Source organism: Mustelus asterias, chromosome 14 (assembly GCF_964213995.1).
Source record: "Mustelus asterias chromosome 14, sMusAst1.hap1.1, whole genome shotgun sequence".
Taxonomy (NCBI): Eukaryota; Metazoa; Chordata; class Chondrichthyes; order Carcharhiniformes; family Triakidae; genus Mustelus; species Mustelus asterias.
The window spans coordinates 39199401-39225844 of record NC_135814.1 but is presented as its reverse complement, the minus strand read 5'-3'; the positions used below and the strand labels follow the sequence as shown (position 1 = coordinate 39225844).

At 45.6% G+C, this 26444-nt stretch overlaps 1 protein-coding gene across 1 annotated transcript; it reads right to left on the bottom strand.

Annotated features, from left to right (window-relative positions):
• Positions 1 to 5094: 5094 nt before the first annotated feature.
• Positions 5095 to 24055, bottom strand: LOC144503602 (retinol dehydrogenase 7-like). Its single transcript, XM_078228197.1, has 5 exons — positions 23929 to 24055; positions 13868 to 14187; positions 11940 to 12198; positions 9178 to 9341; positions 5095 to 5739 (listed from the first exon to the last, which is right to left on the bottom strand). Exons 2-5 carry the CDS (start codon positions 14178 to 14180, stop codon positions 5516 to 5518), a joined length of 960 nt encoding a protein of 319 aa, XP_078084323.1. The 5' UTR covers positions 14181 to 14187; positions 23929 to 24055; the 3' UTR covers positions 5095 to 5515.
• Positions 24056 to 26444: the final 2389 nt, after the last annotated feature.

Here is a 26444-nt window from a genome sequence, read left to right as displayed (position 1 = left end):
AGGTATAAAGGTGACTGCTCCCAACCCCCCTGCCTCAGTCGTCGGACCAGTTCATCAGTATGGGTGTGCTCCAAGTCTTTTGCGAATAAAAGCCTATTTGTTCTTGCATACAAACTAGTCTTTGCTTGATTGATAGTGCATCACTTGCCTGTAGTTGGTGGTGAGAAGGGTCCTCCCCATCCTGTATGCCCAGACTCTCACCACCTACTTGCTGCCCACTAGCTGGCTGCAGTGAGGAAGAGACCATTGCCCTCCACCTTCTGAAATGAACGTTTGCAAAGTAGGTCTGGAAGTAGATGCAGTGGTTATCCCAGGCAGTTCTGTAATACAGGAATACAGTGCTCTAGGGGCACACACCAAGAAAAACATCATCTGCTGCTGGATGGCTATCAGTTTGGTGAAAAACCCTCATTTGTTTATCCAAGGCTTGCTGGTCTTCCAGCGTACAGAGCCATCGATGAACAAGAGTTGCAGACTGGCATATTCCAAGGTCCTAGATTACTTGCTGAGGGATGCAACTCCAGGAGCAGCTGCTACACTAAGGCTTTCCTGCCATAGTACACCAAGCTGCTAGAACTTGTCTCTAACTTCCTCAGGCTCAAGGCAGCAGAGAACGTTTGACACAAAATGTAATTGTACACTATAAATATAACCTGTAAGGACAAGTGCATGTACTGTATAGAAACTGATCCGCATTGCACTTTATGTCAAATCAAATTTGAACTGCAGCAGCTCAAAAGGCTGCTCACCTCTACCTTCTCAAGGGCAATTAGGGCTGGATAATAAATGCTCATCTAGTCAGTGGTGCCCACATCCAATGAATGATTAAAAAAAAAGTTTGCTTAACGAGATTAATATGCGCTTGTCTGCTTTCTCAGCTACTTAGCTGGACTTGTTTGCAGCTGTGACTAGTTAAATGGCTAACAGCCTCCCTGGGGCTACCCACATTCTAACAACTTCTAAACAAAGGATCTCTCCCTTCGTATTTTTCATCACTTCTTGACAAGTCATGACTTGTAGAGAACTATAGCCAGCATTTTGTCCTTTGTTTTTGTGGTTATGTAACATATAGAAGAGTATTTTAAACAATATACTTAAGAATGTGACAATAACAGAACTCTAAAAAAAACAGAATCCTACAGTGTAATTTGATGAAATTGGAGATTATAATCTATTAATATTGTGCCAAATATTATATTTAATAATGCCATATTTTTAATAAAATTGCTACTCCTTCCAAAGTATATTGATTGTTCTGAGTCTATTTTCACAGAATCACAGAATAGTTATGGCGCAGAAGGAGGCCATTCACCCCTTGTGTCTGCACTGGCTCTCCTAATGAGCATTATGACTTGCTGCCATTCTCTTTCCCATAACCTGCACATTGTGGAGGCAGATCAGGGCAGATACAGGAAGTCATGTAGGGAGGCGGTTTGGAGATCGCAAAAGTGGGATGTTTGGTGATTTTGCGTGGTCCAATAGCAGAGGATAGTGGGTCCCATCATAGAGTGGAAAGTAGGTTAATTTGGGAAGCTCATGGTTGAGTACAGATCTGGTGCTGTAATGGCCCACAATGCCTTGTGGCTGCACAGCCTGGAGTTGCTAGATCTGTTCAAAATCTATCCCATTTAGTATGATGGTGGTGCCAGGAGACAAAAGACAACAGGAACACATGGCACCTGCACTCCCTGTCGACTTCAATAACTTTAAACAACCAGAAACCACCAAACACTTTTACATCAAAGTGGTTGATGATCTCTTTATATAGTGCTGGTGTGGGTCCTTCCTGCTGTCTAACACATTGTCAGTTATGTCCAATTAAAGGAGGGTTTGACCTGGACTGATGTGCTTCAGAATGGGAACACAAGCATCATGTCAGTGTTACACGCTAATTGATGCCACAGTCTGCCTACTTTGTGTACTTCTCATGGACACTACCTGCACCCACACGAAAGCCCCAACATAATGCTGAAAATAAGGGTACTATATAAACAGGATTGTGGTCCTCTTGTCTTCAAGCAACTTGCTCTACAGCTCAAACTTATCGAAAACTGAATATAGACATCATGGCAACAATCTGAAATGCAGACACAGAGCTCCACAATTTTCTGATGGTTATCGGTTGTATATTAATAGAGTCTTTACAATATGAAGGTGATTGTGTAGTGTGAAGGATAACGTGGGTGCAAACAATGGGATCCTGGATTTGGAAGAATCCTACAGTGTGCGTGATCCTCACAGCTCCATCCTGTTGCTACCAGATGTATATGGAAAAAAGTGATGAATTTGTTTGTCCCTGTAACCAAACCATCAGATAATGGTTTAGAACAAAGAACAAAGAACAAAACAGCACAGGAACAGGCCCTTCAGCCCTCCAAGCCCGTGCCGCTCCCTGGTCCAAACTAGACCATTCTTTTGTATCCCTCCATTCCCACTCCGTTCATATGGCTATCTAGATGAGTCTTAAACGTTCCCAGTGTGTCCGCCTCCACCACCTTGCCTGGCAGCAGATACGTTATCCTTCACACTACACAATCACCTTCATATTGTAAAGTAATACAACCATGGATTGCATACTGACTGATCTTATTGATTCTGTTTTGCTGTCTCTTCCAAGAATTGGGGCAAAAGTAATTGATGCACAATGAAGTTAACAACACTGGGATTAGCTAACCCAATAAAAATTAATCAAAGGGCACCAGACAAATCCTTAGACTCTTAACAGAACTGCTTGATAAAAACAGAAACTTACTCCACTGCCTCCCATCTATGGAAGTATGAGACATTCAGATCATGTTCATCTAAATTGTGTTTTATCAACTGATGCAGATTACATTAATACTCCATCCTCAACCCACCCACCTATTTCAGACTCAATGAGTAAACCTCTCATTGCTAAATACATCAAAGAGAATTCAGATCATAAAATAATATTTCTTTATTCTGACAATTTGGAGAAATAATAGAATGTAAAACATGCAAGTGGCTATTATTAGTTGACAGAATCAATATATAAAGTTACAAAGGTAGTTCCAGTTGTATCATTATAACCTCACATAAACAGATTGGTATTGGGTTCAATGTCCAAGACTGATATAAATTATCTTCTGCAAATACAAGAGATACAACGCCTGCCATTTAGCCTTTGAACCAGCAGGGACTTAACCTAGCAGCCGGACTGCTGGTCGCTCTATCCATACTGCTTAGTGACCGAGAGAGTGGTGAATATCTCTGCACAGACTGGGTGGATTCCTATTGTGCTATCCAACTGCTCCTTGGTCATTCCACATTTCATCGCAGCTCCAAACCCGTGGATGATTTCTCCCACATTCGGAGAAGGTGATAGTGATTTACTTGCATTCTTTTCAATTAAATATCCTGCAGTCACTGCTCACGGTCTGGTCTTCTCCACACTGAGGAGACCCAAGTGGATGACTTGGACATGGGTGGCACGGTAGCACAGTGGTTAGCACTGCTGCTTCACAGCTCCAGGGACCTGGGTTCGATTCCCGGCTTGGGTCACTGTCTGTGTGGAGCTTGCACATTCTCCTCGTGTCTGTGTGGGTTTCATCCGGGTACTCCGGTTTCCTCCCACAGTCCAAAGATGTGCGGGTTAGGTTGATTGGCTATGCTAAAATTGCCCTTAGTGTCCTGAGATGCGTAGGTTAGAGGGATTAGTGGTTGGATATGGGGGTAGGGCCTGGGTGGGATTGTGGTCGGTGCAGACTCGATGGGCCGAATGGCCTCTTTTGTGGGACATCTCCATTCAGTTCACAAGTAAGACTCTCGGTTTCCAGTTGTCTATCATTTTAGTTCTCTGCTCCACTTCTACAATCACTTTTTTGATCTTGCTTTGTTCCATTGAAGCTCAGTGTTAAGTTTAAGAAACAGCACTTCATCTTTTCATAAGGCACTTTATAATCTTCTGGACACAACACTGAGTTTAACAATTTTACTCATAACCTCTGCCCATGCTCGTTCCGTTTTGATGTGACAAATATCGGACATGTCTATTACATAATAGACAATTCTACATGATCCCACCCCCTCCAAAATAGAGCAGATTGACTTCAAGAGTGTTTAATTTATTGGCTATAAATATCAGTAGTGAAGCAACTCAGACATGAATTAGGTCTTTAGGGCTGTTTGCAAACCTCTAATGATGTTGTTTTGGCAATAGGGTACATAATGATAAGGTGAAGGGTGGCCACCAGCACTCATCAGAAAATTATTCTTCATTCTCCCTTGGAAATCTCGGTAATTTTGCCTCTGGTTATGAATTGGAACTGGATGTTAATTATTTTTTTTAACAGTGCCACCATGGAAGTACTCACTGTTCTTAGCATGAATCATAGAATCCTACAGTGCAGAAGAAGGCCATTTGGCCCATTAAGTCTGCACCAACCACAATCCCACCCAGGCCCTATCCCCATAACCCTAAGCATTTATCATAGAAATCATAGAAACCCTACAGTGCAGAAGGAGGCCATTCGGCCCATCGAGTCTGCACCGACCACAATCCCACCCAGGCCCTACCCCCACATATTTTACCCGCTAATCCCTCTAACCTACACATCTCAGGAATCTAAGGGGCAATTTTTAACCTGGCCAATCAACCTAACCCGCACATCTTTGGACTGTGGGAGGAAACCGGAGCACCCGGAGGAAACCCACGCAAACACGAGGAGAATGTGCAAACTCCACACAGACAGTGACCCGAGCCGGGAATCGAACCCGGGACCCTGGAGCTGTGAAGCAGCAGTGCTAACCACTGTGCTACCGTGCCGCCCTAGCTAGTCCCCCTGACACTCAGGGTCAATTTAGCAAGGTCAATCCACCTAACCTGCACATCTTTGGACAGTGGGAGGAAACCGGAGCACCTGGAGAAAACCCTACCCCCACATATTTTACCCGCTAATCCCTCTAACCTACACATCTCAGGACTCTCAGGGGCAATTTTTAACCTGGCCAATCAACCTAACCCGCACATCTTTGGACTGTGGGAGGAAACCGGAGCACCCGGAGGAAACCCACGCAAACACGAGGAGAATGTGCAAACTCCACACAGACAGTGACCCGAGCCGGGAATCGAACCCGGGACCCTGGAGCTGTGAAGCAGCAGTGCTAACCACTGTGCTACCGTGCCGCCCTAGCTAGTCCCCCTGACACTCAGGGTCAATTTAGCAAGGTCAATCCCCGGAGCACCCGGAGAAAACCCATGCAGACACGGGGAGAATGTGTAAACTCCACACAGACCCAAGCCGGGAATTGAGCCCGGGTCCCTGGCACTGTGAGGCAGCAGTGCTAACGTGCTGCCCATTTTCTATGAGTTTGACAGGAATGGTGAAAACATCATTGTAAACAATTTCTAGGCATTTATAGAACATTTGCCTGTGGAATAAAATCAGCTAAAGCATAGAGTTGGGTCAGCAGTATTTCTTGTATACAGAACATTGAATTTTGATATATTTCAAGATCAACAATTTTTTTTAGGAAAGAAAATCTCAAATGCATCTTATGAAACATGTTTTGCCGGCATAACTTTGTCACAGCTGAGTACAAAATCGGAGATAACAGTTGGCATGTAGGAGAGAGGAATCCAGAAAAGTTTTGAATCCAGTCCAGCAGAGTAGCGAGTCCGAGGGTGAACAGATGTCAGAGCGTGATTCATACACCACACCACTTTCATCAAATCTGGGTCTGCAAGTTGCTGAACCCGTTCCTTAAATTTTGGCAACACTGCAAAATAATGCAGATAGATGTTAAAAGAAATGAATGTCTCTATCCATGACAATTCAGGCAAGACATAAGTATGATAAGAGAGGAACCCTATCCGTTCTTTTTACAGTCACGGCATTGAATTGACAAGAACATAACCTTGTATGAAAACTGGTTGTGGTCAAACAGAGAATGGGAAAAAAGGGACACCATTCTGCCCCTCCTCAGCTGTTTTTAACAATGGTATGATTCAGTCTTAATGGGCCAGATGATTTGATGTGATTTGATTTGATTTTTGATTTGATTTGATTTATTATTGTCAAATGTATTAACATACAGTGAAAAGTATTGTTTCTTGTGCGCTCTACAGACAAAACATACCGTTCATAGAGAAGGAAACGAGAGAGTGCAGAATGTAGTGTTACAGTCATAGCTAGAGCGTAGAGAAAGATCAACTCAATGCAAGGTAAATCCATTCAAAAGTTTGACAGCAGCAAGGAAGAAGCTGTTCTTGAGTCGGTTGGTACGTGGCCTCAGACTTTTGTATCTTTTTCCCGAAGGAAGAAGGTGGAAGAGAGAATGTCCGGGATGCATGAGGTTCTTAATTATGCTGGCTGCTTTGCTGAGGCAGTGGGAAGTGTAGACAGTGTCAATGGATGGGAGGCTGGTTTGCATGATGGATGGGCTTCATTCACGACCTTTTGTAGTTCCTTGCGGTCTTGGGCAGAGCAGGAGCCATACCAAGCTGTGATACAACCAGAAAGAATGCTTTCTATGGTGCATTCTTTTACCTATTATTTTAATATGTACATGAATTTGAAGCACCAAAATACATTGATATTGAATATTGAATACTCCAGTCTGAGGTCTTTTGATGGTGTCAATAACCTTAAATGATACGGAGCTGCATGGAAACCTACAAAACTGCCCACCACTGACAGGCAACAAGTAATTCAGTAAAGAAAATAAATACACTGTCAGGGGTAATTCACTTGCCTACTCAGGCATGAACAGACTGGCAGTTGTGGTGAGGGGAGGTGTAGGCACAAAATCATGTGACATGGTGGGATGACATTACCTGTGGCCAATTTGCCTCTGCAAGGATCTTATAGATCACAGTGGCACTGCTGGACCTTGAGATCTGCCAGTCCTCTCGGTTGGGGTGGAAGTCCTGCCTTGAGCCAATTGATAGTTCAACAGCCATAAAATTGGCTCATGGTTGAGGTCTTATGGTCTTGTCTGTCCATGCAGAGACAGGCTCACTCCTAACTTTTAAGAGGGAGCGGGTGCACCACCCCTGTGCAAAATTTCACCCCCAAAAATTCTGTTTATTAATACTTGTTAAAATCATCTGTGAACTTTAAACAGTAAAAATGTTAATTAAAATAATAGTGCAATAATGTTGACCAATAAAAAGCAGAATAGATCTATGCATTCTAAGCATGACACTATGGGAGGGATTCTATGGCCTCGCTTGTCCCGAAACCGTAAAATCCTGCCCGAGGCCAACGGGCCTTTTCACTGTTCGCCCCTCACCAGGTCTGATTCCCGTGGCAGGCGGGGCGGTAAAATTCCGGCCTAGATGTCCCGTAACCCCCTGGCTCTCCAGTGTCAGAAATGGAGGGGGTGGGAGGAAGATAGCCTAAAAATGCACCAGGGAATCTTTCTTAGACGTTCCCTGTTAAGGGTTTTACGTGGCAATTGTCCAAAAATACTAACTTGCCCTGGATAGTTACGCTGCACATCATCCAACAAAATGATTTAAAGAGCTAACTTTGAATGATTCTCCCAGTAATAAACTGCTCGTTACTCTGAAAAAGTTAGAAGAAATAAAACCACTTCTAACTTCAGTGTAATTATTTTAAATACTCCCATGGGACTCCCGAGAGGCTCCCAACCCACCCAGGCGCCCCCCCACCTTCCCCTCCTCCCACACACACTACTCTCTGAACCTGCACCCCCGCCCCCCCCACCCCCCGCCTCCCCCCACCCCCCCGCCCGCCCGCCTGTGCCCGCCCACCCCCCGCCTGCCCCCCAACCCCCCCCGCCTCCCCCCCCAGCACGCCCACACCCCCCAGCCGCCCCCCCCGCCCCCCACCCCCCCCACCCCCACCCCCCCCCACCCTCCCCCAGCCGCCCCCCCCAGCCACCCCAGCCGCCTCCCCCGCCCCCCCCACCAGCCGCCGCCCCCCCAGCCCCCCGCTCCCCACCCCCCCCCCCCCCCCCCCCCCAGCCCCCCACCCCCCAACACATGCACAGGATTCCCCATCCCTCCATCTGATCTGACCAGGCTGGGTCACATCCCCTCCCCAACCTGACCTGCCCTCGACCCAAGTGGCCCACTCACCTGATGAAGGAGCAGCACTCCGAAAGCTATTGGCATTTGCTACCAAATAAGCCTGTTGGACTTTAACCTGGTGTTGTGAGACCCCTTACTGTGTTTACCCCCTCACACCCCCAATGTCCAGTTCCCCAAACTCCCCAATGTTCAACCCCCTCCACTCACTCCTGCCCCGACCACCCAAATCCCATCCCTTAGACACTTAGCTTCTTCCTAGCCTGCTGCAAAAGTTTTAGACTCTGAAGCTGGACCCAGGGACCTACTGCACTGCCTGAACCTCCCCCGACCTGAGTCAGGAAGGACTGCGAGACAGGCACTGAAGAGATTTAGTGCAGATAAGTGGGTACAAAATGGCTACCTGAAACACATTGCCATTCTGAGGAAGTTATGGTCTTATGCAGTGCATACAAAAACCGGGTACTTGAAGTAGAATGTTGCATTTTTCAGTAGTAACACACCATAAAATGATTGCAAAAGTTAGTTTACAAACTTATTGGAAATAATCCCTATCAAAGCAGGATGTGGTACTATGTCTGTTCCAACTTAAATGGAAAAAAATACCTTTTGTGGACAATTACAAACTTCAATCTAAAATATGTTTTGCATTTTCTAATTGGTTCTAAAACATCCATTTTATATAGGCAATGGACTAATGGTATTATCGCTAGACTATTAATCCAGAAACTCAGCTAATGTTCCGTGGACCCGGGTTCAAATCCCACCATGGCAGATGGTGGAATTTGAATTCAATAAAAAATATCTGGAATTAAGAATCTACTGATGACCATGAAACCATTGTCGATTGTTGGAAAAATCCATCTGGTTCATTAATGTCCTTTAGGGAAGGAAATTTGCCATCCTTATCTGGTCTGGCTTACATATGACTTCAGAGCCACAGCAATGTGGTTGACTCTCAATTGCTCTCCAAGGGCAACTAGAGATGGGCAATAAATGCTGGCCAGCCAGTGATGCCCATGTCCCAGGAATGAATTTTTAAAAATGCAGCAGAGGATGAAAAATATTTAACATTGAGCATTTAGGTAACATTTTCTGTTTGGATCAAAAGTTTTACAATTAGAATTCAATGCATCTGTAATTTTACACATAGAAAAGCTTACTTCTGACTAAGTAATCTGCTCCATAGTCTTCCTTTACATCCTCTGGTAACGTGAGCCATCGTCTTTTTAAGTCCTCTGTGATTATGTCAAAATTGGTGATATTTGTTTTGAAGAAGCCTGGCTCAATACAAAGAACTTTTACCCCAAAAGGACTCAAGTCCCTCCTGTAAAGCAAGAAAATAAAACCATTGAATTGTTACAGATTTGAACCATCTTACTATTGTTTGGGTTTATGTTGTCCTGTTTCACTTTAATCCATGGTGTGGATGGAGGAAAGCCTGTGCTCCTTCAAAATACAAAGTATTATTGTGGATTTCACGCCCAATTTTCTGCCCACTAATTTATACCACCAAGGTGACTACGTACTGGCATGAGCAATACTGGTATGATTAGGTACTAGAAAAAGAGTAGGAATTGTTGATAAGAAGTTACATATAAGTAATACACCATGCTCTGCTTCGTGTACTATAAATCCACTTATGCTGCATCTACTGGAGCAATGTTTAACAGTATCAAGGTATAGCCAATCTGATGGAGGGTTACAAAGGAGCATTAAGAGAAGGTTGAGGAAAGCCTTTACTGAATCCGGATAATTGCACCATTAAGATTGCAAATTCTAAGTCCCCAGTGCAGTTTGGTGGAGTGGGATCTTACTTACTCTGATGAAACTGGAGGGGACTTAATCAGTCAGAAATCCTAGGGTCAGCTAATTTAAATGTTCATACTAGGAGTTAGATATGTCAGATGGGCTCTGGAAAATTTGTACATGAGCACATCTTTTAGCCATTTTGTAGATTCACAATGTTTAACTTTCATCAGGCGAAAAAAAGAATATCTCCACATCATAACTTTCATGCTTCAGGGGCTAGGTATGTTTTCCATAGAGAGGGTATAGTTGATATCAGCAGGTAGGTGGACTGAGCAGGTCATTTTTTTCATTCAACTCATTAAAAAGTGGGAGACATCCTTTAGGGGATGCCCTTTGTGCACCCCATTCTAACATCATAGCCTTTAATTGTGCCTCCAAAACCTATTTGCACAGTCCCCTTTTTCTTCTCGGTTGTTCAATTTCTTCCTGTCCTAAAAGCCCAGGACTTAATTTAGTTGGGGGTCCATTGTTCTTCTTCCTGGGGCCCACTGGAGCAGCACGGTGGCACAATGGTTAGCACAGCTGCCTCACAGCACCAGGGACTCGAGTTCAATTCCATCCTTTAAAAAGTCCCTGGATGAGTACTTGGCACGTCATAACATTCAAGGCTATGGGCCAAGTGCTGGCAAGTGGGATTAGGTGGGCAGGTCAGGGCCTTTCATGCGTCGGTGCAAAGTCAATGGGTCAAATGGCCTCTTCTGCACTGTAGTATTCTGTGATTCTGTAACTGTCGGTGTGGAGTTTTCACATTCTCCCTGTGTCCGTGTGGATTTCCTCTGGGTGCTCTGGTTTCCTCCCACAGTCCAAAGATGTGCAGGTTAGATGGATTGACCTTGCTATATTGCTCCTTCCCTTAGTGTCCCAGTTGTGTAGGTAAGGTGGATTAGGGATTACGGGGATCGAGCCTGGGTAAGATGTTGAGTGGATGCAGACTAGATGGGTCGAATGGCCTCCTTCTGCACCGTAGGGATTCTAGACACATGCAGTACCAGCTGCATCCGCTAGTGAGTTCTGGCGCTGCTGGGTCAGTAAGAAGTCTCACAAAAACCAGGTTAACAGCACCAGTGCTGCTCCGAAAGCTAGTGGCTTTTGCTACCAAATAAACCTGTTGGACTTTAACCTGGTGTTGTGAGACTTGTTACTGTGTTTACCCCAGTCCAACGCCAGCCTCTCCACATCATGACTGCTGGGACTGGCCAGTCAGATTGGCCAGCAACTCTTGAGGGCAGAACTCCATCCCACTGAGGGCCGGAAAGCCTACTCGCTGCTGGCTTTGGCCACCGGAAACATGTTATCATTGCGGAGCGGCCTTTTTTAAGATTGGCTGTTTTGAAGCTAACTTTCGTACATCCCAGTCAAATTCAACCCGAAGTTGAATGTCTTTCCAATGAATGCTGTAAGAAACAAGATGTAAGCTCAGGAAAATACTTTAAATACAAGTCTTTTTTCTTCATTAGTTCCATTTACAATTTATTTTAATGTACATTTTGCAAAGTACAATTTGCAAACTCCAGTAAATTAAATATTCAGCTGGTTTTACAAAACACAATTAGGATATATGCAGATTTATTGACCATTTCTAACAAAACTATGTTGTTTGGCTTTTAAACCACATCCAATGGGGAAGATCATAACAGCGTATGGTATCTACAAGATTCAATGCGGTAACTTGCCAATGCATCAACGGCGTTTTCCAAACCACTGATCTCTGCCATCTAGAAGAGCAAGGGTAGAAGACATATGGGAACACCACTAACTGCAACTTTCCCTCCAAGTCACACACCATCCTTACCCAGAAATATATTACCATTCCTTTATTACTGCTGGGTGAAAGGCTTGAATATTCCTCCCTACTAGTACGATGGGATTATATTTAAACCAGGCCTGTTGAAGCATTTCAAGATGATGGCTCACCACTATCTTCCCAAGAGCATGCTGGCCCTGTCAGAAACATTCACGTCCCATGAATAAATAAACAAAATACATAAACTCCAAAGCAACACCTTTGTAAAACATAAAATCAGCAAACATTACGCAGTGCTATTTAGTCATAAAATGGAAAGTGTTAGGACATGGTTAATATTAATGGACAACTTTCTCATTTCTAACTCACCTGAGACCATCGTTGAAGGCTTCAACACCAAATTTGGAAATGCAGTATGATCCACCCACACTGCTGATTTTGCCAAAGACACTTGCTACATTGACTATTCTTCCTCGTGCCCTCTTTATCAGGGGAAGCACGCTCAGTGTAACTTCGATGAGTCCAATCAGGTTGACATTCAGCATTACTTTGTGATCTTCAATTGTTAGCCAGTCACTTGGTCCACTGGGTATAGAGATTCCAGCATTGTTAACCAGTCCCCACAATCCTGGAAAGTTATTTTTGAAACAAAAGGATATATTTTTAACTTTGCTGTGGTCCTAAAACCTCATATAAAAATTGAAAGATTGGGGAAAATAAGCCACAATTTATAAAAGGATGAAATCCAAAATAAAAAAAAATTAAAAACTATTTACAGATGCATAGTGAGGTGAAAACTCAGTGCTGTTTTAAATTAAGCCCCTCCTGTCTATAATTGTATGTACAAAGTATGTAAAATTAGCTACGGTGATAGAGGTCACTGCTTCAAAACTGCTGTAGAAGTTTGTGCAAGTACGTGTATTGGCATGTGTATAATACTGAATAAAAATTTACAAGGGAATGTTTCCATTTACTTGACTGATATTCTTGCCTTTTAGTTTTCCTTGTAAAGCTCACTTGAGTACATAATTTAAGCTGATACCTCTTTGCAGGGCTGTGAGTGGACAGCACTGTTAGAATACCGATGAGATTAAGGCTTAACTACCTGCCTCGGCACATCGCCTAGCACTATTTGAAGATAAGCAGCAGTTCTCCAAGTTTTTCAGCCAGCTTTCAGACTGATTGGGTCCAATTCTCCCATCGCGATGTGTTAATTTTTAGCACGTTGGGCTGGGAGATGCGCGTGTCGGCCATTTTGCGGGATTCGTGCATGCATTCCCAACACATGCGCGTCTCCCACCGCCAGAGAGCAGGCGCAGTCGAGACCACGCTGGAAACCGGCGGGAAGACCAGGTAAATGATTTTAATCTGTTTGTAATGTAATTTAAATGTCATTATCAGGCCCGGCACGGAGTTCTCCAGGCCCAATCACGTCTCCCACCCTGTCAGGAGCATTTCACTCCAGCGGGGTTTCGAGTAGCTCCCCACCTGTGGACTGTGGAAGTGGTCTGCCGGGAGGCTTTGCCTCCCAGGGGGCCCTGCCTCCCATGGGGGTGTCTGCCGTGGTGGGGGGTGTCTGTCGTGGTGGGGGGGGAGGGGGATTACCACTGCTGGGGGGAGTGCTGGAGATCGGGGCACTCCGGGACGGCGGGGGGGTCAGGCCTGGCCGGGAATGCTTGTGGGGGCCGCGATTGAGCCGTGGGGGGGCGCTGGAGGGGCAACATTGTGAGGGTCCTGGGCTGGCCAGCAAACTGCAGGCTGACAGATCGGGGCCACTGTGCATGCGCAGAGGCCTGGAACTGTCAGACTCCGGCGTGAATAGACCACGCCTTCCCGAGCTTTTAATGACAATTGTGATTTACACCATTTTTCCCGCCAATTCAGCACTTAGAACGTTTTTGGGAGAATCGCCCCCATTATCTTGTCATTTATATTATTGCTGTTTGTGGAACCTTGCAGTGTTCAAATTGGCTTCTGAATTAATCGTTGGGATCACGTATCTATAGGTGGGCATGAAGTAAATGGAAGCTAATTTTCCATACTTGAATTACCTATAATCATGTTTAAATATCTAAAATATCACTGTTTTGGTTTTTAATATACTTTAGAAAACTGAAGAAAGGTATTTCTTTATAGACCAGCTTATTGCATAATTAAAATTCTCAAAGAACTTTGATACATTACTTTTTTTAGACTGCAGAGATTATCATTACTTGGCAACCTAGTTTACAAATCCATACTGTGATCAATCAAATGATATTTTCTATATGGCAGAGGTAATAAAATCTTTAGTTTACCTTTTCCTTTAACCTCTGATTTTACAAACTCTGCAGCTTTATTGATGCTTTCAGAGTTAGCAACATCAAGCTGGAGTGTTTTGAGTCTTGATGATGCGCAATTTTTCAGTTCTTCAGCCCCCTTCTCGGTAAAGCAGGCGGCTAGAACGTGGAATCCCTGTTGATCCAGGTGCTTGGCCAGGAGATTGCCAAATCCAGAGTCACAGCCGGTGATGTACACATACTTGTCAGATACATTCTTTATGCGCTTACTGTCTCTGTAGCGGTAGTAGAGGACATAAAGTAGCACACCAACAAACAGGTATTGAAGCATTTCCGACCTGTGGAAAAACAAAGGAAAGCATTTTTAATATGTTATTTATATTCCAGAAAGTATTCCGCTTTTATGAAGTCACTATGTAGTTGGTTCAAGGGATTCAACTACTGCATGGGAACCACAACTGGAGTGTAAAGAGAATTTGATAGATTTCTTTGGAAGTCTAGGAACATAGGAATAGCAGTAGGCCATTCAGCCCTTCAAGCCTACTCTGCCATAGGATCATGGCTGATTGGACACTTTTACACCCACCATCCCCATAAGCCTTTACATTACTATTAATCGGAAATCTATCAATCTCCGTTTTAAACATACACAGCAACTGAGCTTCCATTGCCCTCTGGGGTAGAGAATTCCAAAGATTCACAACCCTCCATGTAAAGAAATTTCTCCTCATCTCAGCCCCATGTGACATCCCCCTAATTTTGAAATTGTGCCCTTTGGTTCTCGACCCCAACCAAGAGAAACATCTTACCTGCATCCACCATTTCTATCCCTTTAAGTATTTTGTAGGTATAAATGAGATTACTTCTCATAGAATCCCTACAGTGCAGAAGGAGGCCATTTGGCTCATTGAGTCTACACCGACCACAATCCCACCCAGGCCCTATTCCCGTAACCCCATAACCCCACACATTTACCCTGCTAATCCCCCTGACACTACAGTCAATTTAGCATGGCCAATCAACCTAACCCGCACATCTTTGGACTGTGGGAGGAAACCGGAGCACCGAAGAATACAGGCCCAGCTAGCCCAACCTGTCGACTCAAGGCAGTCCCATCAACCCCGGAATAAGTCTGTTTTAGGAACACTTAAGCGGTTATTGGATAGGCTCATGGAGCACACCAGGATGATAGGGAGTGGGATAGCTTGATCTTGGTTTCAGATAAAGCTCGGCACAACATCGTGGGCCGAAGGGCCTGTTCTGTGCTGTACTGTTCTATGTTCTAACACTCTACACAAAATGATATTCGTCTATGAACATCTCACCAAGGCCATCCCCACACCCCCACTTCTTGCCTTCAAACAACCGCGCAACCTCAAACAGACCATTGTCCGCAGCAAACTACCCAGCCTTCAGGAGAACAGTGACCACGACACCACACAACCCTGCCACAGCAACCTCTGCAAGACGTGCTGGATCATCGACACGGATGCCATCATCTCACGTGAGAACACCATCTACCAGGTACACGGTACCTACTCTTGCAACTCAGCCAACGTTGTCTACCTGATACGCTGCAGGAAAGGATGTCCTGAGGCATGGTACATTGGGGAAACCATGCAGACGCTACGACAACGGATGAATGAACACCGCCTGACAATCACCAGGCAAGACTCTTCTCTTCCTGTGGGGGAGCACTTCAGCAGTCACGGGCATTCAGCCTCGGATCTTCAGGTAAGCGTTCTCCAAGGCGACCTTCATGACACACGACAGCGCAGAGTCGCTGAGCAGAAACTGATAGCCAAGTTCCGCACACATGAGGACGGCCTAAACCGGGATGTTGGATTTATGTCACATTATCAGTAACCCCCACAGCTTGTCTCCTGGACTTGCAGGCTGTCCTGCCTGGAGACAATACACATCTCTTTAACCTGTGCTTCATGCTCCTTCCGCCCACATTGTCTGTATCTTTAAGACCTGACTGGTTGTAGGGATTCGCATTCTGATCAGTATTCTGTAACTTGATTTTGTGTCTCTGTGCACTGTTTGAGAGCACATTTCCACTCCATCTGACGAAAGAGCAGCGCTCCGAAAGCTTATGGTATTTGCTACCAAATAAACCTGTTGGACTTTAACCTGGTGTTGTTAAAACTCTTACTGATTTTAATCTGCACATAGATTGGGCAAATCAAATTAGCCATAATGCCATAGAGTGTATACGGGATGGTTTTCTTGACCAATATGTGGAGGAACCAACTAGAGAGCAGGTCATCTTAGACTAGGTACTGTGTAATGAGAAGGGAATCATTGCCAATCTAGCTGTACGAGACCCCTTGGGGATGAGCGACCATAACATGATAGAATTTTTTTATCAAGCTGGAGATTGAAGCAGTTGATTCGGAGACTAGGGTACTGAATCTTAATAAAGAAAACTATGAAGATATGAGGCATGAGTTGGCCTTGATAGATTGGGGAGATTTATTTAAAGGGATGACAGTGGATGGACAATGGCAAACATTCAAGGAACGCATGCAGGAACTGCAGCAACTGGCTATTCCTGTTTGGCACAAAAGCAAAATGGGTGAGAGGGCCAATCCATGGCTTACAAACAAAATTGGAGAGAGTATCCGATCCAAGGAAGATTGGCCAAAAATAATAGGTTTGAGGATTGGGAGCAGTTTAAAATTCAGCAAAGAAGGACCAAGGGATTGATTCAGATGGGGAAAATACAGTACGAAAGTAAGCTTGCAGGGAACATAAAGACTGATACCAAGGGTCCGATTCTTCCATCCCAACCCGCACGTTATTTGGCACATTGGGTTGTGAGATGCACGTGTTGGCTATTTTGCAGGATTCCCACAGCCAGAGAGCAGGCGCAGTCGGGACCATGCTGGAAACTGGCGGGAAGACAGGTCAGTGATTTAAATCTGTTTTTCATGTATTTTAATGTCATTATCGAGCCTGGCACGGAATTCTCCGGGCCCAATATAATCTTCCACTCCGTGGGAGTATTTCACTCCGGCGGGGTTTAGTGTAGCTCCCCACTTGCGAGGAACTAGCGGGAGACCCCGCTGGAGTGAAAGGGGGCAATCAGGGCCCCCCAGGGTTTTGGGCAGTGGGGGGGGGGTGTCCCCTGGGCATGGGCACCTGGCAGTGCCAGCCTGTGCCCCCTGGCACAACGCAAGGGGCAAAATGCCCATGCCCAGGGGCACCTTGGCACTGCCCACCGGGCATCGAGCAGTGCCAAGAGGATGGAGCCTATTGTGGGCAGTTGGTGGGGTTGGGGGTTCCTGCTGCTACTCTGCAGATACGATCGGTAGGTGCTGGAGGAAGGCCAGCGATCGGGGCGGGCTGAGGGGGTGCTCTGCCTCTCCCCGGGGGGGAGGGGGGGTGTCTACCTCCCATGGATGGGGCAGTGGGCGGGAGGGGGGGGAGGCTCTGCTGGGGGGGTGCGTAGGGAGGGCGGGGGTGGGAGGTTGCGGTGCTCCAGAATGGGGGGGTGGGGGTGGTCGGGACTGGCCCAGGAATACGTGTGTGGGCCACAATTGGGCCGTGGCAGGGCGGGGGGGGGGGGGGGGGGGTGCTTGAGAGGCAGCAGTGCAGGGGTCCCAGGCTGGCCAGCGATTGAGCTGACCAGTGATCGAGATGACCAGCAAACCGCAGTCTGACATTTAGGGGCCACTGCGCATGTTCAGAGTTCTGCAACTGTCAAACTCCGGCGTGAATAGGCCCCGCCCCCCGAGCTTTTAATGAGATACACAATTGTGACCTCTGCAGTGCACAGATTGTGGGAGATTCGAGTCTGAACACCACTGAGAAAACAATCATGAATTACACCATTTTTCTCGCCAATTCAGCACTTGGAATTTTTTTGGGAGAATCGGGCCCTAAGGGTTTCTATAGATACGTGAAGAAAAAAAAGGTTGGTGAAGACAAATGTAATGTGAAGGGAATGATTGCCAATCTAGCTGTGCAAGACCTCTTTTTATCAAGCTGGAGATTGAAGCAGTTGATTCGGAGACTAGGGTACTGAATCTTAATAAAGGAAACTATGAAGATAAGAGGCGTGAGTTGGCCTTGATAGATTGGGGAGATTTATTTAAAGGGATAACAGCGGATAGGCAATGACAAACATTCAAGAACGCATGGGGGAACTGCAACAACTGTTTATTCCTGTCTGGCACAAAAGCAAAATGGGTAAGAGGGCAAATCCATGGCTTACAAAGGAAATTAGAGATAGTATCCGATCCAAGGAAGAGGCATACAGATTGTCCAAGAAAAATAATAGGTCTGAGGATTGGGAGCAGTTTAGAATTCAGCAAAGAAGGACCAAGGGATTGATTAAGAAGGGGATAATACAGTACAAAAATAAGCTTGCAGGGAACATAAAGACTGACACTAAGAGTTTCTATAGATACGTGAAGAGAAAGAGGTTGGTGAAGACAAATGCAGGTCCTCTACAGACAGAAATGGGGGAATATATAATAGGGGACAAAGAAATGGCTGAGCAACTGAATACATACTTCGGTTCTGTCTTCACAAAAGAGGACACAAATCAAATTCCAGAAATTTGGAGAATGCAAGATTTAGTGAGAGGCAAGAACTGAGGGAGATCAATATTATTAAAGAAATGGTGCTGGGAAAATTGAAATGATTGAATGCAGATAAATCCCCAGGGCCTGATAATCTACAACCCAGAGTACTTAAGGAAGTGGCTCCAGAAATAGTGGGTGCATTGGTGGTTATCTTCCAGGATTCTATAGATTCTGGAACAGTCCCTGCAGATTGGAGGGTAGCGAATGTCACTCCAATATTCAAAAAGGGAGGTAAAGAGAAAACAGGGAATTATAGACCAGTAAGCTTAACATCGGTAGTGGGGAAAATTCTTGAATCCATTATCAAGGACTTTATAGCAGAGCATTTAGAAAGCAGTGGCAGGATCAGACAGAGTCAGCATGGATTTATGAAGGGGAAATCATGCTTGACAAATCTGTCGGAATTCTTTGAAGATGTAGCTAGTTGGGTTGACAAGGGGGAGCCAGTCAATGTGGTATATTTGGACTTTCAGAAAGCGTTTGACAAAGTCCCACATAAAAGATTATCATGCAAGATTAAAGCGCATGGGATTGGGGGAAGTGTCTTACAATGGATAGAAAACTAGTTGGCAGAGAGGAACCAAAGAGTAGGAATTAGTGGGGCCTTTTCAAATTGGCAGGCAGTAACTAGTGGGGTGCCACAGGGATCGGTGCTGGGACCCTAGCTATTCACAATATATATTAATGATTTGGATGAGGGAACAAAATGTAACATCTCAAAGTTTGCAGATAATACCAAGTTGGGTGGGAGGGTGAACTGTGACGAGGAAACAGAAATCCTTCAGCATGATCTGGACAGGTTGGGTGAATGGGCAAATCAATGGCAGATGCAGTATAGTTTGGATAAATGTGAGGTTATTCACTTTGGAAGCAAATCAAGAAGGCAGATTACTACCTGTAATGGCTGTAAATTGGGAGAGGGGAGTGTGCAGCGGAACCTGGGTGTCCTTGTGCACCAGTCACTGAAGGTAAGCATGCATGTGCAGCAGGCGGTAAAGAAGGCAAATGGTATGTTGGCCTTAATCGTGAGAGGTTTCGAGTACAGGAGCAGGGATGTGTTGTTGCAACTATACAGGGCCTTGGTGAGGCCACATTTAGAATATTGTGTGCAGTTTTGGTCTCCTTTTCTGAGGAAGGATGTTCTTGCCCTTGAGGGAGTGCAATAAAGTTTACCAGGCTAATTCCAGGGATGGCGGGACTGATGTATGAGGGGAGCAGCACCACAAGGAGGTTCGACCTGTTTTGGGTTGTAAATAATAAACACACAACTTTCTGCTTCGGGATTCATGGACATTCATTCCGGGTTCCCTTGCTTCCTTTATACCTCACAGCATTCTCCCATTAATTGTGGATTATTGAGGCCTTATTTTACCTCCTCAAATAGATCACCTCACACTTCTCCAGGTTGAATTCTGTTTGCCACGGTTTTGCCCATCTGACCAGTCCATTGATTATCCTCCAACGGTCTACAGCTTCCCTCCTCAATATCAACCACACGGCCAATTTATGTGTTGTCTGCAAATTTCCAAATCATTATTATATATCACAAAAAGCAAGGGACCCTAGTACTGAGTCCTGAGGAACACCACAGGAAACGGAGTGGAGGCATTCGATGACTGTGATGCTTTAAATAAAACAAATATGGAGAAACTGTTGCTATTGTGAGGAGGCTCAGCAACCAGAGGCCACAGGTTCATGATTTCTCTCTCTCCTTCCACCCACACCACAGATCTCTACATGGCCAGCATATGACCCAAGCGACACTCGGAATGCTGAACATTATTGAAACAGGGGGGAAGTCAGAAAATCTGGGAGAAATGCACCCAGTGGGGGTTGGGAGGTTAATAGATGAAAGGAGACTCAGCTGCCAACTGGAGAGTCAGCAAGAGGTCCTCAAAGCCTCATCCGGGAAGCTTTGCCAATATTGTGTACCAATGACAATTGCGAGTTCACCATCAGGATCACAAAAGCAGCAAGTCCTGCACGCTGAGAGCTGCCAGCCCATCAGAGACTCACAGCTCATTTGCTCAACAGTGCCATTGGGGAGATGGTAACTGCTGCTGGAATCACTGCCACCAGAGGCCCAGGGTCTCAGAGCAACCCAGGCCAGAAAGGGTTTCTCAGAGTGGGGATTGTGGGGGAAAGGATTCTCAGAGTGGGGATTGTGGGGGAGGGGTTTCTCAGAGCGAAGATTGTGGGGGAGGCGTTTCTCAGAGCGAGGATTGTGGGGGAGGGGTTTCTCAGATTAGTTCCAAGTTAAGCAATGTTCCTTACATTCCTCTTCAAAATCAATTAGCAAATAACACAGACTTACATGCTTTTTTACTTGTTAACAGTCGTGGAGCCTTTAAACACCCCTGGTGAGATACAGAGAGACACCTGTCTTCTAACACTCAAACAGCAGCCTCCAGAGACGGAAAGAGAGAAAAACACCTCTTGCTCCTCTCAGACTCAAGCAGAAACTGCCTGCTTTTCCCTGTGAGCTTAACTCCACCTATTCACATGACTCTCTCTTGTCAATCAACCTAATTAAACCCTACTCTGAAACCCCAGGGGAAAACCCAAAAATAAATAAAACTGCATTTGTTGAGGTTAAAACAAATGCCCTATTATCTAGGATCAATTATTCTCCTGCATTCTCAGCATAGAGCTGCCTGGTTTGCAGACAGATTGACACCAAGTAAACCAGAGCTGAATTTTAAACATACCAAGAAACATGATACAAAAACATTTCTTAAAAGCACAGTATCATCACACCTAATCTCTATTTTAAATGGACGAGCCGTTAGTTCTACGTCTATCCAGTCAAGAACACTCAAGATCTTTTATGTTTTAGTCCATTACCATCAAGTCAGGGGATCAATCCTGGTTCAATGGAGAATGCAGGTGGGCATGCCAGGAGCAGCACCAGGCATACCTAAGAATGAAGTGTCAAACTGGTGAAGTTACCAAACAGGACTACTTGCAAGCCAAACAGCAAAAACAGCAAGTGATAGACAGAGCTAAGCGATCCCACATCCAACAGAGCAGGTCTAAGCTCTGCAGTCCTTCCACATCCAATCATGAATGGTGGTGGACAATTAAACAACTCACTAGAGGAAGAGGCTCCACAAATATCCCTATCCTCAATGATGGAGGAGCCCAGCACATCAGTGCAAAAGATAAGGCTGAAGCATTCGCAGCAATCTTCAGCCAAAAGTGCCGAGTAGATGATCCGTCTCGGCCTCCTCGAGTGGTCCCCAGCATCTCAAATGCCAGTCTCCAGCCAATATGATTCACTCCATGTGATATCAAGAAATGCTTGGAAGCACTGGATACTGCAAAGGCAATGGGCCCTGATAACATTTTGGCAATAGTACCGAAAACTTCTGCTCCAGAACTTGCCGCTCCCCTAGCCAAGCTCTTCCAGTACAGTTACAACACTGGCATCTATCCAACAATGTGAAAAATTGCCCAGGTATGTCCTGTACACAAAAAGCAGGACAAATCCAATCCGGCCAATCACCGTCCAATCAATCTACTCTCGATCATCAGTAAAGTGATGGAAGGGGTCATCAACAGCGCTATCAAGCAGCACCTGCTCAGCAATAACCTGCTCAGTGATACCCAGTTTGGGTTTCACCAGGGTCACTCAGCTCCTGACCTCATTACAGCCTTGGTTCAAACATGGACGAAAGAGCTGAATTCCAGAGGTGAAGTGAGAGTGACAGCCTTTAACATCAAGGCTGCATTCGACCGAGTGTGGCATCAAGGAACCCTAGCGAAACTGGAATCAATGGGTATCAGAGGGCAAACTCTCCGCTGGTTGGAGTTATACCTGATACATAGGAAGATGATTGCGGTTGTGGAGGATCAGTCATCTCAGCTCCAGGACATCTCTGCAGGAGTCCTTCAGGGTAGTGTTCTAGGCCCAACAATCTTCAGCTGCCTCATCAATGACCTTTCCTCTGTCATAAGGTCAGAAGTGAGGATGTTCGCTGATGATTGCACAATGTTCAGCACCACTCGTGACTCCTCAGACACTGAAGCAGTTCATGTTCAAATGCAACAAGATCTGGACAATATCCAGGCTTGGGCCGACAAGTGGCAAGTAACATTCGCGCCACACAAATGCCAGGCAATGACCATCATTCAATGGTGTTACTGTCACCGAAACCCCCACTGTCCTTGGGGTTACCATTGACCAGAAACTCAACTGGACTCATCACATAAACACAGTGGCTACAAAAGCAGGTCAGAGACTAGGAATACCGCAGTAAGTAACTCACCTCCTGACTCCCCAAAGCCTATCCAACAAGGCTCAAGTCAGGATTGTGATGGAATACTCTCCACTTGCCTTGATGGGTGCAGCTCCAACAACACTCAGGAAGCTTGACACCATCCAGAACAAAGCAGCCCAATTGATTGGCACCACATCCACAAACATCCACTCCCTCCACCACCGACGATCAATAGCAGCAGTGTGTACTATCTACAAGATGCACTACAGCAATTCACCAAAGTTCCTTAGACCGCACCTTCCAAACCCACAGCCACTTTCATCTCGAAAGACAAGGGCAGCAGATACATGGCACCATCTCCACCTGCAAGTTACCCTCCCCATCCTGATTTGGAAATATATTGCCCTTTCTTCGCAGTCGCTGGATCAAGTCTTGGAATTCCCTCCCTAATGGCATTGTGGGTCAACCCACAGAACATGGTCTGCAGTGATTCAAGAAGGCAGCTCACCACCACCTTCTCAAGGGCAACTAGGGATGGGCAATAAATGCTGGCCAGCCAGCAGTGCCCATGTCCCACGAATGAAGAAAAAAAAGGTCAAGTCACTTTTTGCTCTTCCAAATTCCAGCAGATACAAGCCTGGCCTGTCCAAATTTTCTTCGTAAGGCTGCTCACTCATTCCTGGTATTTGTCTAGTAAACCTTCTGCGAACTGCTTCCAATGCTTAAATCCAAGTCCTGAAATAAAGTGATCAATACTGCACACAGTACTCCAGATATGGTCTCACGATTCCCTGTAAAAGTAATACCAATAGCAACAGCAGAATTAATTGCCTGCCCAGTTGACAGCGGGACAGGACGGCCGTTCATGGGTCTTCCTGTCACATGCTTATTCGGGCAGGAGGAAGGAAGGTGGTGGCATTCTCTTAATTGCCATCACCTCACCCAATTGAGTGCCTTTTCTCTCAAAGTTCGCCATGGGGAAGAACATACAATACCATCCAATGTTTGCAATGTATTTGCTTTCAACTGCACCGCAACTATACTCCTATTAGAAAATACCTCCTTAAAAGTATTTCTAGTAGTGGAACATCATACACAGTGCCTAAATTGTACAAGATGGCCACAATTTAAAAACAAACAAGGAAGGATTATAGCAGGCAAGCTTTAACTTGTTTCTCCTTTAGTATTCATGCAATAAATAGTTAATCCTATTTTTAAATAGTTTGTGCAGACACTGAATGCTAATGTGCAGCAAAAGTTGTACCTTCAAGTGCTTGAAAACTGAGGTTTTGTCCAACTCTGTTTTTCTCCCCAACTTGTTTTGAAATTGGTTGAAAGTAAATGAACTTCGTACAGCTCAAAGCTGCCGGAAATTCTGTTCCTCAGCAGGGCCAATCGAGTGACACAGGAGCAAACTCCTCCCACTAAACTTATCAACTCAATCAGCAGAGACTAAATCATACTTCCTCAAACAACAACTGTAGTTACAGCTCTGGAACTGATTAACACAGACATTTTAGAAGATTACATCACGTTTTCTTTTAGAACTTGAAAAATGACTTGAGGACCATTTTTCCACTCAAGCAGAGACAATCTGAGAAGTTAATTGTTAGGGAGCTACATAACAGGGCATTTGGAAAATCCTGAAGGCTTGGAATTTGTAGGGGGAGGCCAGGGTTTTGACTGTGAACTGTCTATATTCACCACAATCACTCCTCTGAAACTGACTGCAACTTCCACATTAGGCATGACGCACATTAATGGGTCTGCGTTGCACTAAACATGGAAGTTACATATAGTTTCAGAGAAGTGATTAGTGGTGAACACCAATATTTCACACTCAACCCCCCATCCCACTTCCCACCCTGAAAATTCTGAAATTGTGGTTTGTCTCTCATTGCTGCATGTTGGCTGCACACCGTCCTCCCCAACCCCAGAGCAATCACCACAGTTAGTTCATGTGGTGAGAATTTACTCTTTGCTGTTGCCACATCACTCTCAAAAAACCGATAAAAAGCTATACCTCCTTTAAGTTTATTTATTAATGTCACAAGTTGGCTTACATTAACACTGCATTGAAGTTACTGTGAAAATCCCCTAGTCGCCACACTCCGGCGCCTGTTCGGATACACTGAGGGAGAATTTAGCATGGCCAATGCACCTAACCAGCACGTCTTTCAAATTGTGGGAGGAAACCAGAGCATCCGGAGGAAACCCACGCAGACATGGGGAGAATGTGCAGATTCCACACAGTCAGTCACCCAAGGTTGGAATTGAACCCAGGTCCCTGGCGCTGTGAGGCAGCACTGCTAACCACTATGCCACTGTGCTGCCCACTCTTCAATCAAGTGTAACTGAGTTTTAAGGGCAACCTGAGCCAAAACAACAGAATAATAGCCCTGAAAAAATAATTTGCATCAGGACTTTGTGCCCCCCTGTTTGCCGTGGGTGCAAATGGCAATAAGGGCACAATCTCACACTGGGCACCACAAGGTGGGGGGAAGGGCATTGGTAATAAGCATGGGTGGGCGTGGGGGAAGTTTTGGGTGGGGGGCACCATTGCCTTGACTCTGAGAGGGGGCACAGTTTAGTTCCATAAGAGGGGGGGAAAACTCAGCAATGAGAGGGCAATGGAAGAACTTGCAAAGCTCACCTACTCTGAGGCTGGAATCCACAGCTGAAGGTCCTCTACTTTCTGGAAGGGCCCTGGTACTGGGCTGGGAAGCCTGGGCACCTGGTCTGGGTTGGTGGGTGGGTGGGTGTTCAGAATGCAAGGCTTGTAGGAGCCACAACTATGGGGTAATGACCAATCATGTTAACTTAAATATGGAACCATGTCAGCAATGAGCTTACCCTTGTCTGCCACATCAGAAGCCTGGTTGTCTGTAAACATTCCTTAACTCTGACAATGCTGCCCACTGTCTTGGTTCACATGTATGCCAGTGACCCTGATTGCCGCTCATTAGTTGATCCTTTGCACATTAAACTTACAGTTCAGTTAATTCCAAGACTAGCCCTTAGTGTTCGCTGAGAGCGCGAGCAGAATTTCTGAATTAAAGACGAGGGGCAACTGTCCCGGAGGTCACCAGGCTGCCCAGCTCCAACAGGTATGGTGTGCAGTGGCATCTTCACAAGTTATTACTCTCCACCTTGAGAGCCTTGCTCATAGAGCCTCACAGTTAAGCATGAAACTGGTGCCTTCACCTTTCGTGAGACATCAGGGCTTGAAAAGGTCTCCAAGGTTGATGCCCACCAGTAGGCTGAGTGAGGAGAGGCTGATGTGGGGTCTTGATCAGTCTTGGAGAGTGTAAAGGAGTGGAGATCAATGTGATGGCTAGCACAGCAGTTAAAGTCCATCGAAAGGATGCTCATGGATTTGGATGGGCTGTGGGTCATGGCATGAAGTGTTAACTCTTTCTCTTTCTCCCCATGCAGTTAGCAGAGAGATCCACACATGGAATCAGTAGAGTGGGCAGTAATCCTTTTCGCTGTAAGGTGTGAGAGACAATGCCAACTTCAACGCCTGGCTCCCCGGAGGCCTGAGTAGGAAGGGATGTCTGGGCCTGATCAACTGCCACAGGCTGGAACAAAGAGAGTGATCACTCAAAGGGCCATCATCGGCCTCCATTTTACAGAGGGCACCTTGCATTCATGGAGATGGGTGAAGACAAGTGCAGGGGGAGACTCCGAATGTCCAGGGACATGGGTACCACTGCCAGGCTCTCCAAGAGTTGACGTCACAGGGACTCGTGCTGAAGGTCACAGCTGCAGCTCCTCTCA

What these genes read in the sequence shown, in the direction of transcription:
- LOC144503602 (XM_078228197.1), bottom strand. Translation starts at nt 14,180, where the DNA reads ATGCTTCAATACCTGTTTGTTGGTGTGCTACTTTATGTCCTCTACTAC. An exon ending in ATCAGAGGTTAAAGGAAAAG is followed by an intron (nt 12,199 to 13,867) that starts GTAAACTAAAGA and finishes ATAACTTTCCAG; the next exon opens with GATTGTGGGGACTGGTTAAC. An exon ending in AGCAGATTACTTAGTCAGAA is followed by an intron (nt 5,740 to 9,177) that starts GTAAGCTTTTCT and finishes ATTATTTTGCAG; the next exon opens with TGTTGCCAAAATTTAAGGAA.